Source organism: Canis lupus, chromosome 8 (assembly GCF_003254725.2).
Source record: "Canis lupus dingo isolate Sandy chromosome 8, ASM325472v2, whole genome shotgun sequence".
Classification (NCBI taxonomy): Eukaryota; Metazoa; Chordata; class Mammalia; order Carnivora; family Canidae; genus Canis; species Canis lupus.
In genome coordinates, this window is record NC_064250.1 from 39,426,196 (window position 1) to 39,446,761 (window position 20,566).

The 20,566-nt window shown below is 53.0% G+C and overlaps 1 protein-coding gene across 4 annotated transcripts in view; it reads right to left on the minus strand.

Annotated features, from left to right (window-relative positions):
- RAB15 (RAB15, member RAS oncogene family) overlaps nucleotides 1-20,566 on the minus strand; it is a 35,224-nt gene that overhangs the window by 3,626 nt on the left and 11,032 nt on the right. For 2 of the 4 annotated variants that reach the window (XM_025442711.3, XM_035720215.2), the window contains exons 2-5: nucleotides 2,887-2,947; nucleotides 1,773-1,833; nucleotides 1,194-1,271; nucleotides 422-511 (exon numbers count right to left, since the gene is read on the minus strand). In XM_025442711.3, coding sequence (XP_025298496.1) covers nucleotides 422-511; nucleotides 1,194-1,271; nucleotides 1,773-1,833; nucleotides 2,887-2,947 — 290 coding nt within the window. Of the gene's footprint in view, nucleotides 1-421; nucleotides 512-1,193; nucleotides 1,272-1,772; nucleotides 1,834-2,886; nucleotides 2,948-8,342; nucleotides 8,479-20,357; nucleotides 20,561-20,566 lie in introns of those variants that run through there. The other 2 variants (XM_025442712.3, XM_025442710.3) reach the window with 2 other exon arrangements.

A 20,566-nucleotide genomic window follows, 5' to 3' on the forward strand; every position in this document is an offset into this window, starting at 1 on the left:
CTGACCGTGGGCCCTTCATTTCTTTATTTTCCTTCCTACCCCTTTCTAGGATAAGGAGTGGGGTGGGACACCTGTAGATAGTAGCTGTGCCTGGATGCTGCTGGTGAAGCCAGCCACTCAAAGCCCTTCCTCACCACGGACACTGGGATGGCCCCTTTAGCAGTGGGTAGTCCTGCTCTGGGACACCTCGAGCTGGGGCAATGGCTGCCCAAGAGGTCTTAATTTCGGGGTGGACCCCAAATCCCTGTCCCAAAGGACAGAAAGCAAACTCCCAAGGATGGCCACATGCCCAGAGCCTTAGGGAACTGTGGGAGGAGCCAGGGTACCCGAGGACGAGGACAGAATCCCAGGTCCCTGCTCTCAGGACTGGCCCTGGTGACAAAAGACCCAGGGATGGATTGGGACAGTCTGCTCCACTTACCTGCTGCCCCTGCTCTCTTCCCACCTGGCGCTTCTGCTCTTCATCAGCCTTATTCCCTATAAGGATCTTCTGGACACCTTCTGGTGCATACTAGGGACAAAGGACAGGCCGAGCTGCCAGTGAGTGCTGCCTTTTCCCCTCACCTCCCACCATTGAGTCCAATGGCCTCCACCCCAGCACCAGACTTAAGAGCCCTAGGGATACAGCAGGCTGACTGGGTGCACGTGTGAGGCCACAAGTACCAGGGCTGACCTGGGGGCCCCATGGAGCTGTCATGGAGACAGCTTAGGGTAAGAGACTCTGGCTACTACTGGTAATTCCTGGGGTTAGAGAACCGGTATCCAAACTGGCAAGGACATTACACTTAAGTCCACCCCTTCGCTCTACCAGTGAGGACTCAGAGAGTTCAAATGGCTTGCCCAAGGCTCCAGAGCCAGGCCCAGAACCCCAGTCTCATGATTCCTCCTGGTCCTGAGATTTCAAGAAGGAAGACGGTCACAGGGTAGGTAGGCTTTGACCTAACTCATTTCCAAGGAAGAAACAGCCATGGTTGCCTGGCGGGGTACAGAGTGTGGATGGCATGGCAGCAGGGGCTTCCTCCTTATGTCTTACTCACCCAGAGGCCTTCATCTGGGCCTGTGAAAGGTAAGGTTTCCTGGGAGTGTTTGCTCACCAACCCTGAGAGCTTCAGCCCTTCCCATCTGGCCCTCACTTCGCCTTCCCCCCTGAGGCACCCTTCCCCCACCCCCAAAGGTGAGGCACCATCTCCTACCTCATCCACATCACTGACCCACTTCATGATGTGCTGGTAAGAGCGCTCGCTGCTAATGTCGTAGACTAAAAATATTCCCTGAATGAGAGAGAGAAGGAGAGAGATAGGGGAGGCAGACGCATACAGAGTCAGGGCACAGTCATGGATGGATCCAGAAGCAGGTGTTGTACCATAAATGCTGGATCCCACTTTCCCTTCTCCCTGCTTAGCATAATAAGGATCCCTCAGCACCCAGAAATGTCTCCTTCTCTTTCATACCCCCAAAGCCATTGTGCCCTAGACCTATCACAGAACTCTCTGAGGTAGGAAGGCACCAAATATCCTGCCTGGGGTCTTTGGCCCAGAGTGAAGGGTGGAGGGTGCGGACGAGGCTGGGGGACTTGCCCTTAGTGTGTGCTCAGAGAATAACTAATGAATGAGTGACCAGGGAACAACCACAAGACAGCCCACGGCTGCCCTCCCCAGCAGACAATCTGAGGGTCCTATTCTGGGAGTCAGTGGCATAAATATCTCACACGTCCAGAGCTGACAGTGTGGATGGCGGTGTCCCACCTCTAAACCCTGAAAATGGTGGCTTACCTGGGCCCGTCGATAGTACTGCTTTGTGATGGTCTGATATCTCTCCTGCCCCGCTGTGTCCCTGCAATAGAAGGCCAGGCCATCAGAAGAGCAGGGACCATAGAACCAGAGGGGAAGGGATGAACAGGAGCTGGGAGACCCTGTACCCTTGCAGGAAAAACTGGGGAGCTACAGGGTGAAAAATGAGGAGCTCTGATCCCCAAGGGGGTCTGAACATACCTGACTCTGCAGGAGAGAGGCCTGATTGATTATCTGCTGCTGACCCGGCTTATGGAGCCTTGCCAGCTCTGTGCCAGGAGCCCCAAGCAAAACTGGGCCTTGGACAACTCTCTTTAGAATCGGGCCATCGTTCAGACAGGTTGGGCTGTTTTACCTTCGGTTGGGTTGGGGCTTCTGAAGGCAACACTTGCAGCATTCTCAAACTGGAGGCAGCTCCAACGGCTGGCAAAGGCTGCACTTGCAGGAACATCAGGCCAGAGAGCCACAGTGGCGCCCTGTGGCTGCTGACGGGAACTGCACCATGCTGTCCTGGGGAAACCACTCCGCAGGATCCCCCATTCTCAATATGGGGTGTAACCCTCCCTCCTATGCACTGCAGCATGGCCCAGGGGCAAAGCCTCATCCTAAGACAAACCCACACTGGTTAGCTTGCCAATTCCTTCTAATTCCTGCCTTTTGGTGACTTACAGTGGCCAATCCCATAAAATTTCTTTTTTTTTTTTTTAAGATTTATTTATTTATTTATGATAGACAGAGAGAGAGAGAGAGAGAGAGAGAGAGAGAGAGAGGCAGAGACACAGGAGGAGGGAAAAGCAGGCTCCATCCCGGGAGCCCAACGTGGACTCGATCCAGGGACTCCAGGATCGCGCTCTGGGCCAAAGGCAGGAGCCAAACCGCTGAGCCACCCAGGGATCCCACCATAAAATTTCTTAAGAAAAAGAAAGTAAGGTTCATAGGAGCAGGAGATGGGCTTTGAGACATCTGCTTCTCTAGGTAGAAGAGGTGGCCAGTTATCCCAGATGGGGCCTTGAGACTTTCACCACATGGCAGTGGCAGCCAGGGAGCAGCCCCATGTCTCTCCGCCTACATCTCCTCCTCCTCCTCCCCAACTCACCAGATCTGTATCCGCACTTTGATGCCATCTACCTCTATGGTCTTCATCTTAAAATCCACGCCTGGAGAAAGGAAGAGAGTGAGGAAGTTAGGAAGAGTAGTGCTGAGACCAAATGGTAAAGACCCTTCGCACTGAAAGGGATTGCCTATGGCCTAATATTGCCAGAAAGATGGCATGAGGTAAGGGCCTCCTTGAGCCAAAGATTGAGCCTAAGGAAGGGTCTGGGACTTTGGGCTTTGAATGGGGCTTCTCTTCCTCCTTGACCTGAGAGTTGCCAGCAGTAAAGGGTTGGGTGGGGGAGGGGAAGGAGGAGGGCAGAGTGAGAGTACAAGGGAATCCATGCCATCACTGCCCCACTCAACCCCCAAATGTGTCTCCCTCTACTCTTATGAGGTCTTCCTATTTACATTTCTGGAAAGAACTGCGGGTATTTATTTGTCCACCCTGGAACTCTAACCCCTAGGAATAGCAACCTACCTAGTTTGCCTGGTTTTCTTTTCTTTCTTTCTTTCTTTCTCCGCCTTATTATTAACCAGGAGGGGATGTGATGCTGTCAGGGATGTGGGGAAGGACCTGTGTGCCTGTGTACATAGCCCTGAGCAGCTAGCAGAAGCCCACCAAGAAGGCCTGGTGGATCTACTGTTGACTGGCCCCCATTTACTAGAGGAAGCATTATTGTTTACTTCTTTACTTAGAAGTATGGGCTTTGAAGCCAGGCCTGAGCTTGAATCCTGACTCTGGCCCCTTCACTTATAGCTATGACTTTGGGCATCTTGCTTCTCTGCGTCTCCATTTCCTCATCAGTAAAATGGAGACGTCACCAATCATTTCAGAAGGTGGACAAGAAGACCAGACGAGATACAGTGCCCAGCACCTGGGAGACACTCAGTGGATGCAGTTATTACTATAACCGAGTACAGTCCTGGTGCATCATGGGTGCTTGTAAATGACCACCAGTGACCAGAGGAAGGGGCAGGGCACAGCATGCTGCTGGGAGAGAGAGGGGGAGATAGACAGGGTTCTCAGGCTCATCTGCCCAAGGGCTTGAGGAGCTAAGCTGCCGCGAGACCTGAGACCCAAAATCATAAGGCATTTCCAGCCCAAGGCAGAACCATATTTGGGGAAACTTGCAGGAAGAGTCAGCAGCACCAGCAGCACACAGGCTTGAATCTGAGTGACGACAGAGATGAAGGGAGACGTTTTTATCACCATGCCTCTTCCCAGTCCCAACTGTGCCCGGGCACTGTGCCCAGTGATTCAAGAGCTGCATCTAGTAGATTAATTAAGCTTAAGTCTTCATGTAGTCCCTGGAGACAGGTCAGGAATGGGCATCATTAACCAGTTTTTGTGTGGAGAACATAGTCAAGGCAGAGTTCCAGATGGATGGTAGTCACCAGGCTGCACAGCATAGCCCCAAAGACCCCAGAGGTACCAGAGTCCCCAACACCACTGATATTCCCTCTCAGCATTAGTTCTTTACCAATGGGAACGCTTCTCCCCTTCTCTGGCCTGTCCCTCAGCTTCCACAACCACAGACAGATTAAGTTCAGGCTCTTGCCTCTTCCCATCACAACCAATCATCATTTAACTAGAGGGGAGGAAAAGATTGAGAACGGACAACCCAAACTAAATCAAGTTGGTCGGGATCCCTGGGTGGCGCAGCGGGTTAGCGCCTGCCTTTGGCCCAGGTCCTGATCCTGGAGACCCGGGATCGAATCCCACATCGGGCTCTCGGTGCATGGAGCCTGCTTCTCCCTCTGCCTGTGTCTCTGCCTCTCTCTCTCTCTGTGACTATCATAAATAAAAATTAAAAAAATAAATAAATAAATCAAGTTGGTCAGACGTGAATCATTTTTCGCCTGCCCAAACTGATTCATATCTACTGAGCTGTACTCTTGCAAATGGGCAATGTCTGGCAGCCAGTCTTCCAAGTGTGCTGAGAAAACGAGGGTGGAGGGCCCCTGGCCTTGTTGGGGCAGTAGCATGCTCACCCTCTTCTCAAATAGTTATCAAGAATTTGCTTCTCACCATTCCTGGCACAGAAGGGAATCAGGAAATTCTTGTTCTTTAATGGTACAGTGCTGGCTTCCCAGGAGAACCAGCAATTCTGTCCATTTTATAATCAACCTAGGTCATCCTCATATTAGTCCAGCAAGCCTGGTCAAGGACAGTGCCTTGTGCAAAGTGGTCACAAGGTGGCAGGTAGAAAGTTCTCTGTTTATTCCACAAACTTCTATGGGGACTTAAAAAGGACATACGATCCCTGACATTACAGAACTTAATGGAAAGGAGACAAAGGCCCAGAGAGGTAAGATAACTAGCCCAAGGTCAGCACAGCAGGTGGCAGAGGTCGGAACACAGGCCTGTTTGATGTCAGAGCCCATGCTACCCCCAGCACTGCTTTTCAGGAGGGTGAGGGTTATAAACTAACTAGATACAGAGGACTTAACTATGTGGGTTTCTTTCTTTTTTAAAATATTTTATTTATTTGTTCATGACAGACACAGAGAAAGAGGCAGAGACATAGGCAGAGGGAGAAGCAGGCTCTATGCAGGAAGCCTGATGCAGGACTTGATCCCAGGTCTCTGGGATCATGCCCTGAGCCAAAGGCAGACGCTCAACCGCTGAGCCACCCAGGCGTCCCTATGTGGGTTTCTCTGTAGGTCCTTGAGCAAAGCTCAGCAGGGGAGGAGCTCCCAACACTAGGGTACTCAGCCCGAGAATGTAAGCAGGTGTTAGAAGAGGCAGCTACCCTAGGAGTGAGCGCTGGGCTTGGATTCCTTCTGCTTCCCTCACTTCTTAGCTGTGTGGCCAGGGACTGACACTGAGGGATTCTGGGGGCCCACAGCACCCCTACATCTGTTCCTCTTACAACTTAGATCCACCTGACCACCCAGTAAAATCTGTGGAGCTCAGAGAAGTAAAATGTTTCCATTTTGGCTATTCATAAGCACTAAGCAAGAAACACAGTAAGTCTAGGCCTTTTGAGAGATCTTCCTCTCCCACCCACTCTTTAAAAAAAAAAAAAAAAAAGATTTATTTGAAAGTGAGAGAGAGAGCACACACAAGAGGGGGGAGGGGCAGAGGAAGAGGGAGAAGCAGGAATCCTGATGAGGGGCTTGATCCCAGGACCCTGAGATAATGGCCTGAGCTGCAAGTAGATGCTTAACTAAGCCACCCAAGCACCCCCCTTTTTTTAATTAAAAAAAAGATGTACAGCCCAGTGATCTTCTAGTGAACTCATTCTTTCTACTCCCTCCAGTCCATAGCCTGGACCTCCCACTGTGCCCACCTACCACTCCACCCCTGGCCTGCCAGGACTGTGCTCATCTGTGGCCCCTCCATCCCCCTTGTGTGACTGTTAGTTTTCTCTGCTGCTGAGCCCTGCAGAGCAGTCAAAACCTTGGCCCGGCTGGTCACCCATAGAATCTTGCTTTCCCACCTCAGTGGGGCCCTTGTAGCTGCTGAACACACCGTTTACACGGAGGTGTGCCCACCTATCCCCTTCCCTACAGCCAATGACCCCACCCAGCTGGGCCCCCCCTTAATGCCACACACTCCACGGTGTTCCTTTTCCTCTCCAGGGTGAGATGATTGCTGCCTGATGAAGCCGCTCCTAAGGCCCACCTCATTTCCTCAGAATGGGCCTCTGTTCCTTCCACCTTCCTTAGGGAAGAGTCTTCCATCCTTCCCAAGCCTCAGCTCTCAGCTCTTCATCAGCCCCCTCTGGGTGCTCATGCTAATGGTCTGGCCCTTCGTTGCTGATCTCCAAACTCTGTGGGGAGGAGAGATCCTCCCACCTACCTCCATCCCCTGTGTGTTCCCCCTCTAGCTCCTCTAGGGCAGCACTCCTTAAACACTAAAGTGCACACAGACCACTTGGGGATTGTGTGAAGATGCACAGTCTGATCTGATAGCTGTGAGATGAGGCCCGAGATGCTGAGTTACACTTCCAGGCAAGGCCACACTTCCAGACAGCCAGCTTTTTTTTTTTTTTTTTAAAGATTTTATTTATTTTTTTCACGAGAGACACCAAGAGAAAGAGGCAGAGGGAGAAGCAGGCTCACGTAGGGAGACCAATGTGGGACTCGATCCTGGGACTCCGGGATCACGCCCTGGGTCAAAGGCAGATGCTCAACCACTGAGCCACCCAGGCGTCCCAAAACAGCCAGTGGTTCTCAAGGTATGGTCCCTTGGTCTGCAGCATCAGCATCAGCAGGGACTTGTTAGAAATGCAAATTCTTGAGTCCCACCTCAGACCCCTATGGAATCAGAAACTCTGGGGGCAGGGCCCAGGAATTAGTTTAATAAGCTTTCCAGATGATTCTAATATGTACTGCAGTTTGAAGTTTGGACTGAGGCTTTGCACCTGAAGCATCAGGTGAAGCAGTGTCAGGTGAGGTGGCATAGTTGTGCGCCCATTCTCCAGGTGTGCTTTGCAGGTGTTCAGCTTTCGATCACCTGGAGTGATTTATTTTTTTAAAAAAAGGTGCTATCTTGACTGGTCTAGACCCACTGACTCAGAATCTGAGGGCAAGGGCAAGGGACTTCTGATTTTAGCAGGGTGATGGGTGATTTTTAGAGGAAAGTTTGAGCCCTAATACTGTTTGAGCCCACCATCCTAATACAGCTATCCATCAGCATTGGGATCAGAAAGACCTGGGTCTGAATCTGGATTCCAGCGCTTGCTGTGCAACTTTCAACTTCTCTGAGCCTCAGTTTTCTTACCTGCAGAATGAGGCTCCCACTGGCCTCCTACAGGCTGTTGTGGGATATGAATTAGGCCACAGGTGTGAAGCACCTGTACATGGTAGAAGGGCCTTCTCTCATTCCTACCTTCCTTCTGCTGAATAACAGTTTTCCAGAGAGCAGCCAGGCAAACAAGCCCAGAGAACCTTTGACATGGTAATGGTTACCTGGTCTAGTGCCTGGCTAGTTCAGGGACCAGCAGCATCAACATCATTGGGGAGCCAGGTCCACCAGACCTGCTAAATTTGGGGTATACAAGTTTGAGAACCAACTGTCTAGCCCATCTCTAGGCAGCACCACACCCAATATATTATCCTCATAGTTATAACTGTGGCACACCCCTTAGCTAAGGAATCTAGAGCCCTCAGTTCTTGTGCCAGCCCTGTGAAGCAGGTAAGAGTGGTGATTACTACTGGAGGCACAGAGACGCCGGGTCACTTCCTCATGCTCCCACACCCTGGAGCTGAACCAGAACTGGAGAACCAGCCTCCTAACACCCACCAGCAGGGTACTGGTCCCTCAACCAGTGGCTGCAGAATCTTACTGCCTCTCCTGCCACACCCTGGCACACCCCACAGCTGTTCTATCATGAGGCTTCTAGAAGTGAGGCCCTGGGCACTCATGGAGCAAGCCCCCCATAACCTATTTTCAGGGAACCCTTTGCTCCTTGAGACCGTTCAGGATTGCACTAAGCCCAGATGCATCACCTTGCACAGTGCCACGTCACTGTCCCTACAAGAGAGCCGGCTTCTTTTCCCAGGCACGGGGCACACTGTGTTGTGAAGAACCAAGTACACGGCCTCCACACAGCTCTGGCAGACGTTCCTGAAGACACTGGGAGCCCTGGAGGAGAAAGTCAGGAAGATGGGGCCCTCCGCCAAGCCAGAATCTAAAGCACGACGAGCAGCTCATTTTTCTCAGTAACTCAGATGTGCCCGCCACGGTGTCCGCCACACCCAGCATCCTTCTCTGGCCGGAACTGCCGAGCCTGGAGCTTCTGCTCAGGGAGGCAGGGCTGGGTGCAGTGTGTTCTCCGAGGAGAAGCATCAGGGGTGGCTCTCTGACCACAGGAGCCTTGCTCCATCAAAGGGCTTGCTGGTGACCCCCAAAGTGACCTGGCCAACGTGGGCAAGGCAATCTAGCTAAGCCAATTAAATCAGCTCCCTCCAGACGGTGCCGAGAGGATTAGTCATCTGGTAACAAGAGGAACATGAGGCAGATGTGCAGAGGAGCAGTGATGCCTAAAGACAGAACACGCTGGCCAGTGTGGGGGCTGGGGGTGCTGGATGCCGGCACAGACCCCACCTTCCAGCCCATGGGTATCCTCATAGCACATCTGCCCTCCCCAGTGAAGCTTGAAAGGGCCTCGGGATTGCCTGAAGAGTCCCAGCCTGTGTCTGTCCACTGCTGCCTAATCCCCACCCCTACACACACACACCCCACACCCCCCACCAGGGCAGGCAGGCAAGATGTGTCGACTATGGGCCTGGAAGAAACCCCCTCCCAATTCCCTGCTTATTGCTGCCTGCTAGTTTTTGCCTTCTAGCCCCATCCAGATGTACGGTGCCTCAGGGGCAGAGAGTGTATTTTGTATTTGACAATATCTTCTGTCTTTAAAATCTCTGCCTCCAATTCAGCAAAGTGCCAGGCATCAAGTGGTAATTCCATTAGTGGCCCAGAGAGCATGAGGATGGGTGCCTGTGGCTCAAGAGCAGAGATGCGTGTCCTGCCATGTGAATGCCTTGCAGACATTGGCAAGAAAAGCTCCTCAGCTAAGTGCCTCCTGCCTAGGACTGTGGATAGTGTTGCCCTCACTACATCCGTGGCCTCTGGCTCTTCCTGCTGTGTCCCTGTCCGTACAGCCTCTGCTTCTCTAGCAGGAACCCTCAGAGATAGCCAGGCCACAAGTGGAGCCCTGGAGCACAGTGACAGGGCGGCTGTCAGAGAAGAGGAGGAGGGGCAAGGTTTGGCCTCTGGGTACTGGGGGCTGGAATGGGACAGAGGGACAGGGCAGGGGAGATGGCTCACTGTGGGTGGTAAAACAGCAGCGCACTTACTGCCCCTTCAGTCCAGCAGTGAGGGGCTGAGAAGACCGTGGAAAGAAGGGAACAGAGCACACCCTTGCCATGACCATCTGCCTCCCCAGAGAGCCCTGGGAAGCACGGAGTGAGTGTGGCTCAAGGAACAGTGGCTTGGTCAGTAAGAATACAACTGCGTGGTCAGAGTTCGCTTCTGATCCTGCCTTCCCCACGCATCGCCCACATGGTCTTCTCACCCTCTCTTTGCTATTTCTTCACCTGTAAAATGGGAATGACAACCCCGGATGTCAGGGAATTGATGTGAGGGTTCTGAGAGAAGGTAGAAAGCCAGGAACACAGGGCCTGACACACAGAGTTTTATGAACTGTCAGCTGAAGAAGCTACCAGTTCCCCAGGAAATGAGGAGATGGGGGAACTGTAGGGGGGGATGGGGGACAGCAAGAGCTCTGGGAAGTTGGGGGCTCATACTGGGGAGAGGAAAGAGGACAGGGCAGGGAGGTGAGACAAGGGGCCAGCACTAAGCCACGGTGTCTCAGCAAACAGAGAAAATGCCACCCACCATGGAGCCCAGATGCCCCTACCCCAAGTCTGCCTACAACCTAAATTCTGGCAACGTGAGGGTGCACCTATTGGCAGGCCAGCACCTAATGGGTTAATGTCAGGTGCCAGCTTGCCTGCTTGCCAAGTGCCACATGTTTCAAGTGGAAATAAGTTTCTTCTGCGTGCCAAATGTTATCACCATGATCAACCACAGCCCAAAGGACCAGCAGCGTGACTTGAGCCTTTTCATTAGCAATGAGACGCCATAACAGGAACAACTTAATCCACCTGAAACCCAAGGCAGACACCCAATCCCTGGGGCCATGCTGGCTCCAGTTACCAAGCCCTAAACTCAGGAAAGGCCCCCAGCTCCTCCTTGGCAGGAAACCAGCCAGTGCTGGACATGCGGAGCTCACGGGGAGGCGGGGGGGGGGGGGGGGTTGTTGTGGCAGGAGGTCACCTCCAAGGAGGTCATCCTGAACAACTGCAAAACAAGTTTCAGGGAAAGGCCGACCCTTCAGGGAGGTGGCTGCCTGACTTTGCCACCCCAAAGAAGGCATCAGAGTAATCCCCACTTCAAAACCCTCTTCTCTCGGCAAGAGAAAAAATCCGTAACACCAAGAGACTGATGATGCCATCTTCCCCCTAACTGAGGGACAAATGAGGGGAAGAAGGGACACAAGAACAATACAGAAGGCAAGCTAAGAGACAAATCCCAAGAGAAGATGCGAGACAAAGGGTCCCAGGACACCAAAGTCCCTCATACCAGGTAGGGACCTGCTACTTGCCTTGCTCCTCTTCCGTCTGGGGACACAGCCTCCTTATATGCTGGACTGCAAGTGGCCACCTGACTTCCTCCTCTTACCCACTTGCAAATGGACTGTCCCTCAAACTGGCCTCGCTCTGGGGAGAAGGTGCGCCGGGTGCTCTCAGCAAATGCATTTGTCAGCATTCACACCAGCTCTCCCTGGGAGGGATGGGAAGCAGAAATAAAAGAGGAGGCGCTGCTCTTTGGCAGAATCCTGATCTTCTAAATCCAAGGCCCTGTTTTAACCTCCGGGACCCTGAGTCAGGGGCTCTGATGCGGATGCTACCCACAAGAAAGACTGCAGATTTCAGAATGATACTCTAACCGCCCCCTTTTTTTCCAATAGTTTTTAATTTTATTATTCATGAAAGACACAGAGAGAAGGGCAAAGACACAGGCAGACAGAAGCAGGCTCCTCAGAGGGAGCCCGATGCGGGCCTTGATCCCTAGACCCCAGGATCACACCCTGAACCAAAGGTAGACGCTCAACCACTGAGCCACCCAGGTGTCCCCCTCCTTTCTTTTTTAAGACACGCATGCACATGCACACACATGCGCACGCACACACACACATACTCCTTCGATGTGCTCAGAGGTGATATGGGGATCAGGACACCTCTAGAGGCTACCATCTTCACATAAAACCTTAAAGGGTCAATCTTTGGAAACCCAGGGGCCGTTATCACGTAGAAGGATTTCCCAGGCAAACATGGAGTCCCAGGAGGCTGGAAGGCAGGCTTGTCCCCAGTGCCTGGGCCCAGGTGCTTACTACTGCAAGGCACTCCAGCAGCTGGCTGAGCTGATGGGAATCATCGGACACCTGCAGTGACTCTGAGACACAGGCAATAGTGACCTTTAGTATAAGAGCCCAATCCCTCCTCTCTGCATTCACCAAAGAGGACCCTGCTCATGCTTTCTTGCTCCCAGCTAGGTCTGAACTTCCCCTAGGACATGTAGCTGAGCAGAAGAGCTAGAAACTACTGGAAACTGCTCGCCCCTTACAGAATTCTCCACCTCTTCTCAGTCCCAAACACAGGTGTAGCATAGTAAGTTACTCATCAGTCTAGGAGTCCCGAGACACCAATACAGGCTGCAGCGCCCCCTCAGGAAGACCAAAAGTCCTCTTGGAAAATGCATGCGTGCATTCATTCATCCGGGTATGTATTCATTCAAACCAACTGTCACTGAGTGCCTACTCTGTGCCAGGAACTAAGCTAGGTACTAGAAGACACAGCAGTGAGTAATACAGGAAGATCCTTGTCTCCAGAGTGCTTCCATTCTAGGGGGGAGGACAGATAATAAGCAAACAAATAATTTCAGAGTGACATTAAGGGGCAAAAGCAGAATAGTGGAGTAGAGAGTGAAGAGATCCTGTGAAAGCTGCTTTAGATTGGCTGGTCAGCAAAGACCTTTTAAACTGGTGACCTCTGGGCTGCGTGACAAGTGGTACCAGCACAAAGATCTGAGGACCAGGATGTTGGGCAGGAGAAACAGCACATATCCCTCAGGCAAGAACACACTTTATTTATTTATTTATTTATTTTTTTTTTAATTTTTTTATTTATTTATGATAGGCACACAGTGAGAGAGAGAGAGGCAGAGACACAGGCAGAGGGAGAAGCAGGCTCCATGCACCGGGAGCCTGACGTGGGATTTGATCCTGGGTCTCCAGGATCGCGCCCTGGGCCAAAGGCAGGCGCTAAACCGCTGCGCCACCCAGGGATCCCAAGAACACACTTTAATCAAGATTGAAGTTCTCTGGAAGAGAAGAGGAAGAGGGACCCATGTTACTCTTTCCTTTGTTGTAAAGGTGGAGGTAGGAGGTGGGGAAGCAGAGCAAGACTCTTCCCTTCTCTGGGATCTCAGGGGGTTCCCAGCCTCACCTGTGCACATGTGTGCGCACATACACATAAACTTGTTCGGAGGATCTAACCTGAAGAATGTACTGAGGAACTTCTTGAATGCTAGCAAGGCCAGCTCGGGGACTCCCTGCCCCTTACTGTATGATGACATCTCTACACTGAACGGCTCATATGTGTAAAGCACAACTGTTCCTGTGAACATAGTAGGTACACAGGACACTCCAGTTCCCTTCCTGTTGCCCTTCCCACTGCAATGGGCACAGATCTACAGAGGGCCTCTGTGACATGTGCTGTGTGCTCCAGCTAATCCTGTCCTGCTCCCCTCTGGCAGATCCCTGACCTGGGCCTTGCCTCCCAGAGCCTGCTCCTGAATGGTTGTTGCTCACTGCTGACGCAGCCAAGACCTGCCAAGCTACGGACCACTCACCCTTCCACCTTCCTCCTGAGCCTCTTCCTGAGCAGGGCCATGTTGACCCAGGTAGCAGAAAGTTCCTAGAGAAAAAGACTGGGGCTGGGAGCCTCAGGAGCAAACATCTTGTCAGGGGCAGGGCCTCCAGGGCCTTTACACAGAGCCAACAGAGCAAACTCCTAGCAAAGATCTCGTTGAACTGAAGCTGGTACGACCATGGCCCAGCCACTATCAGCCGGCCCCGCCAGGCAGAAGAGTAGAAGCCCCAAATCATGAGGTATTTTTCACAGCACCTCCTCCTCCACCCTTTGGCCCCTGAGGAGCCCTACTTGGTCTTCCAGGAACCACTCCAATGTTGCTTCTGTGAAGCCTTCACCAACCAACCCGGAGGAATTTATCACCTCTGTGATTCCCAAGCATTTTGACATTGTTTTTGCATGCTCTTCTGCTTGTCGGTTTGGATGCCTGACTTTCTAACTGTCTGCACTGTGAGCTCCCAGAGGGCAAAACAGCATCTTATTCATTTCACATTCCCATTGCCTGGCAGAGGCACATATAATAATATATATTATTCAACAAAATTGAATAAAGGAAAGAAAAAAATGAATGTGTGGGTGAGTGTAAGAATAAATGAGTGAATGAATGAAGTCAGTACATCCCAGGAGAAAAGATCAGTGAGAAAAAATTTTGAGAGGGCAGCCTGGGTGGCTCAGAGGTTTAGTGCGACGTTCAGCCCAGGATGTGATCCTGGGACCCGGGATCGAGTCCCACATCGGGCTCCCTGCATGGAGCCTGCTTCTCCCTCTGCCTTTCTCTCTTTCTGTGTCTCTCCTGAATGAGTAAATAAAATCAAAAAAAAAAAAAAAAGAAAGAAAGAAAAGAAAAAGAAAAATTTTGAGAGCTGTCAGGGGATGACCCACATTTTGAAGCCATGGTCAGCCTTCTCTACAGATTATGGGTCCCCAGTCAGAGTTCTCAGTAAATATATTATCAAGATAGTAATACGAGGGCAACACTCAGATCTCGCCCTCAAAGGTTCCCCAGCCAGACTCCACAATCCTAGCACCTGACACTTCCCCAGCGGGTTATGTCAAGTAGGCAGATGGGGCCAGCAACAGAAGTACAAATGTCCCTCCATCCCAGAGCTCTCCGTGGGTGGGGGAGGCACAGCCTGGTTCACTGGAGAGAGGTTCCACTTGGCAGCCTGTGGGAGGGTCTTCTGGGAGGAGCAAGGGCATGCCCCAGGCCAGTCTGGAGAAACTGCAGAGGGGGTGTGGTTCAACTTCGGGCCACCTGCACACAAGGTATGAGCCATCACCTTTCTTGGGGCCTTAGTTTCCCCTGTTATAAAACCAAGCTGATGATTAATCCTCTCCTCAGTGCAAGGAATAAATCGTCCAGGAAGCTGTGGCCCCCCTGACGAAGCACACTGCCCAGGAAGGAGAGCCAAGGAGAGGTCACACGCCTGTGCAGAAAATTGGCAGTTTTACAGGGAAACAGGCACAAATATTAGATTACAGAAGAAGGCACTCTGAGAAGAACTGGCAATCAGGGTAGAAGGGTAATGGCCAAATATCGACTTTCATGCTATAAAGCTCATCACCAGGATGTCTGGGGAGCGAGGGAGGATGGGAGGAGGGAGAAGAGGCAGGGCCCTCAAAGGTGGGGGTGGTCTGCCAAGCTGGGAAGGTGGCACAGGTGTGCAGAACAGCTGAAATGAAAGCCTCGGAGGGTTTTAGAGCTGTTCTCAGAGATCATATCCTTGGGGAATGGGGTGTGTGGAATGGGGGCCTGAGGCCGGGTGACCCCAAGCAGAGCCCCCATCTCCCCACTCCTTCCCAACTCACTCTTCCTTCCCAGAGCTTCTGCTGGGGCAAGGTGGGGGGGTAGCTGGCACAGAATCTGAGATGAAACCCAGAGCCTGCTCCCGTGACCCCTGTAAGGGAGCTGGTGCCTGAGTCCTGTTTGGTCACTGCTGCATCCCCAGCTCCTGGCGGGCACCTTAGCAACTGGGTGCGTGAGTGACAAATAGGATGGCCTCAAAGCGCATCACTGACAGTATATTCATGTCTACAACCTTCTTACGAGCTAGGAATAACAAATAATAAGGATGGTAATATAATCACAGTGGCTACCATTTCATGGAGGGCTCAGCCAAGTGCCTGCATCCGTTAGCCTCTGTAATTGTCACGAGGACCTTTAAGAAAGATTCTGTTACTCTTCGATTTACAGATGTGGAGACTAAGGAAAGGGATGTTAAATAAGCATCTGAAGGTAGCAGAGCCGGGTAAGGCCACAGGGAATCTCACACAGTCAGTGCTCTTTCTGTTCAGTGGGCGTCCCTCCCTCCTCCCGCAGCTCCCCCTGCTGTGGGGAGCACCTGGTGCCCAAGCATTTGCCTCCTTTGTTAGGTCTCTAGGTTCCTGCTCAGATTCAAGCCCCCTGATCCTTCCCTAGGCATCTCCCTCCCCTTCAGTCACCCACAGCCCTAGCCCCAGGCCACCCAAGCCAGTTCAAACAGAATTTCCAGAGAAAGGGGAGCCTGCAGGAGCAAAGCCAGGTGGAGGAAGCCTCCCTGAAGCCCCAGGCAGTGGTTCAACCAGTCAAACCGGAAAAATCACAGGGCAGCCTCCTTGGAACCCAGGTGGCCTTTAAAACAAAAAGATCAGAGACCATGTGACAATGTCTACGAAGGGACTGCAAGGATAGTAGGATAGGACATGGTCTCCCTGCCTTGGCCAGCAGCACAGGTCACGTGAGGCCCTTGGAGAAGTTGCCAGCTTGACTGCTTCAGACCACTCTCCACTTCGGAGAGGAAGATAGGAGCGGGTGTGTAGTTTGGTGTGGGGGCCCCAGGAGGAGTGTATGGCAGAGAGAACAGATCTGGAAGTCCCTTGTGTTGACAACTCTTGACTGGTCTCCCTGCTGCGGGTCTTAACTGCCGCTCCCAACCCGTACCCTAAGTGTCATTGTCACCATATCTATTCCCCAGCTCAGAAAACTATCCCGCTGCGAAGGCCCAAGTCCCACCTCCTTAGCCAGGCCCTGGATGCCCTCTGCCCTCCTTCATCCATTAACTCAACAACATTTCTGAGACTTGAACCTGGCCCAACACTAGGACTATGAAAACATAAAGGGATAAGATTTGGTTTCATCCTCATGCACGTAGAATCTGGGAGACAGAGATATGAACAGAGGAATGTTCTCACTCTTCCCCTAAAAACTCCCTTCTGTTCTGTAGCCAGAGTGCCCAGAATCCCATAAACACCCACTGAATTCCCACCTCGGTCGTCTCTGCTCTGTTATTCCATCTGCTCCTTCCCCTCCAGGAACTGAAAAGCAGCCCACACCAGCCTCCCCACACCAGCCTCCCCTCCTTCTAGAGCCTTCCCTGCTGCTTCTAGTAAGGGCGGGGAGGGGGGGGGCGGCTTCTCGTCTGGCCTCCTCTAGCACTTTGTCCCAGCTCTAGCTCTCACGGGCTCCTGCCCAGTCCCCGGCTGCCCCTGCACCCTCGTATCCTTGCTTAGCTGCTGATGACTCCTGCGAGAGCTTCGCTCACAGTAACAGTGATCATAATTGATCTCCCACATGTGAAGAGTGCTTCACTAAGTGCTTCCCGATCTCCATCTCGTTGCTGCGGCCTTGGCTCTTCTCGCCTGTGTGCCACCTCCCTAACTAGGAAAAGGTGGACTGGGGATCCCTGGGTGGTGCAGCGGTTTAGCGCTTGCCTTTGGCCCAGGGCGCGATCCTGGAGACCCAGGATCGAATCCCACGTCGGGCTCCGGTGCATGGAGCCTGCTTCTCCCTCTGCCTGTGTCTCTGCCTCTCTCTCTCTGTGTGTGACTATCATAAATAAATAAAAATTAAAAAAAAAAAAAAAAGGAAAAGGTGGACTGAATAGGTCTCGAACAGTGCCTGGCACAGGGCTTTGTAGTGGATCCTTAATTAATTAAACAGGTGAGGAACCAGCAGAGGCCATTTAAGGCCCTGGCTGGCTGCCCACCTGCACACGACGACGACCACCACCACCACCACCACCACCACCACCGTCCGGGTGAGCACAGCCTCATGGGAAAGGCTTGCTCGTGGCACAGATCTAGCTCATGGCCAGCCGCCCACCTGCTGACGAAAAGAGGGGCAGTGAGTGACTCAGCCTACCTTCAAGGTCTCCTCACTGCTCCCTGGCAGGCCCTTCTCTGGAATGTCACAGGCTCTCCAAGCATAAACAGTAAATCACAAAAGTGCCAGCCTAGATGCCATCATGACATGATCCAAGAATCTGAACTCTGTTTTGGCAATAACTAGTGAAATGCCTTGTTTTCCCCATTTCACCGAAGTTACTCCAGGAAAAGTGCCTAGAAAAATGTCCAGCGTGGTAAAGAAATGTATCTCAGACAAGGAGCAAATCGAGAGAGGTGAGGACGTGTGTTATTCATCGTGGAATCTCCAGGTCTCGGCACTGAGCCCAGCTACAGGACACGTGCATTTTTTCTGAATGGATAAATTAATGAATATGGTTTGGTAGACCCCATTTTCTGGGCTCCTTGATTTGAGTCCTAGTCGCCCTTTCCAACTCCAAGGGAAACTTTCTGTATCACTGAAAGGAAAGCTTTTCTTGACCGTCCGTCCCTAAGTTGTAGTTATTGCTGAAAAACATGCCCAAGATGAGATAGACTCACATGTGCCTTAGGTTGCTTCAAACCAAACATATGTAAGGAGCCCAGTGGGCAGATTTCAAAAGGCTACTGTGAAGAAAGGCAGCTTTCTTTCTTTTCCATGGAATCCAAACTCCAAAACAGTCCTCTGTGTCCTGGGAAAAGGACCCAACCATCAGAAATGCAGGGAAAGAACCTGCTCGGGCTTCAGGTCAATATACCGAGAGCCCTGAGCGGATGGCATGGGGACTGTGCTATAGAGACACTTCCACTTCCTTTGCTAATTCTCTTCTACCTCTAAAGTGGTCAGCTCCAGGGGGGACCCTGAGTAAGTCCCAGGGACCTGTGAGGGGAAAGTGCACTTTTGCCTCTCCAGCAGGAACAAGGTGTCCAACAAGAAGATGAGGTGGGACAGACATAAGAAGGGCTGGTGATTAGCAAGGGACTTAGGGAAAACAGAAGTCTCAGAAGGGCCACCTTGAGATTTCAGAAACACAGGTTCCCCCCCTTGTCTGTAGGAAAGATGTAGGACACATCTTCTAGGGGAGACTAGCTCCCGTAACAACACTGAGCGGGAGCCCAAGAGCTTCTGAAATGAGGTAGATGAATAAGGTGCTCCAGGGAAAAACCTAGATCACTCCTAGGACTTGAAATGTGGCCAGAACACCAGGGTGCGAACTACTGTAGCTCCTGAGGCAAAGTTTAGAGACCACTCCCTTGCCTCAGGCCCCAGCAGCCCACAGCCCCCTGTGATAGCTCAGCAGTTCCTGGCACCAAACCCATCCATAAAATAGCCACTGAAAGTTTCCTTACGTGCTAACTTGCTGCCCTTTGTCCCCATCCTGCAACCTGTCCCCACATCCCATCTGGTTCCTCAGCCCCTCCCGTGCTCACTCCCAGGCCTCCCTCCAATGTACCGTCTTCCCTGAGCCTTCCCCAGAGGCAGGCAGTCTTCCCTAGGCTTTCAGTACCCCGCCCATCCCTCCGAGATAGATACCTCTCATCCAAGCAGTGGCCCAGCCCACGCTCCAGAACTCCTAGGAGCCTGCCTCACAGCTCTCCTGAGAAGGATGAATCTGTTCCCTCACCCTGGGTCCCATGAAGATAGTGAAGAAAAAGAGAAGGAGATCCCGGGAGCTCAAGGACAATGACAACAGTAACAACTAGCATTTATCCAACTTCACATGTGTCCAATTTTGTGTTAAGCGCTTTGAACAAACATGATCTCATTTAATCCTTACAACACCTGGGGAGGTAAGCACTATCATTCCCATTCTACAGATGAGATATGCAAGCTCAGAAGCTTAACTATTCAAGGTCACACTGCCCCAAAGTGAGGTCTCCAGGTCTACGTGACAACACAGCCGCGGGTCTCTGTCCCTCCTGGCTCCATCCACTCCCTCTTCTCCCTTGGCAAGGACCGGGTGTTTGGGGGGAGGGGGGGAGGGGGAAGGGTGGAAGCCTCAAGTGGGAGCTGAGTGCTGGGGCTCTGCCCACTGGAGAGGGGGCCTGGGCAGTGCTGAGGCTCCTCCAGGGCCACAGTGGGGGAAGCTGTTAGATGGGGTGGACTTCCTCAGCTCGCACCTTCCCGAGGAGGAGGCCCCTTACGGTCCAAGGGCATGAAACCCCCTCAGAGGGGAGGTCACCCAACCCTCCTAGAACAAGGGATGCCATCACAGTCCGGTCTGGGAAGCCACCAGATCTCGTCCGTCTAAGCGCAGGCTGCCAGCATCGCCAGATCAAAGAGAGGTACTGGAGGGTGGGTCCTCAGCCTCCTTCAATACAAATCTTTGGCCAATGTTCTTCTTTCTGGAGCTGGCTAATAAGTGCCCCTTTCACCCGCAAACACGCTCACCGAATCTGTCCTCCTCCAGGTGTCCCACCTTGTGGCTGCCTTCCCTTCACATCTGTGCTCTGGAAACTCAATCCCTGGGCCCCTCCCTTCCTCCCGTCTTCCTCCCGTCTTCCCCCCTCGGGGCTCCACACTGGGTCACCCCTGACCTGAGGGTTCCAGTGACTCGGTGACGCGGCTCCCCACCCCGAACCCCTCCTCCGGAGCGCAGGCTGCTTCCCCTCCCCCCGTCCACCTGGGGGGTGTGGGGAAGTCATTTCAGGGGCCAGGGTCCTCGCTGCCCCAGCTCGGGGTACCCAGGCCTGCACTGGTCGGACGGCGGGTCCCCAGCGCGGCCCGAGAGCCCAGCCCTAATCGCGGACGACAGCAGGGACGCCCCCACCTCCGGGACCCGAGGCTCAGGTCCCCGGGCGGTCCCGGCCTCTGCCGCGCCAGCGCCCCCGGCCGGGGAGGCGGACGGTCCCCGCGGGCTGGGGGAGGGGGTCGGGGCCGGGGCCGGGGCCGGGGCCGGGGCGGGGGCGGGGGGAGGGGGCGCCCCTCCGGCCGCCGCCCCTTACCGATGGTGGAGATGTGCGAGGAGTGGAACTCGTTGTCGGTGAAGCGGCACAGCAGGCAGGTCTTGCCCACCCCGGAGTCCCCGATCAGCAGCAGCCGGAACAGCACATCGTACTGCTTCGCCATGGCGGGGCCGCGCGGGCCGGGGGCTGCGGGGGCGGCGGGCTCAGCCCCGCTCGGCCGCTGCCATCGCGGCGCGCGCCCGCCCGGG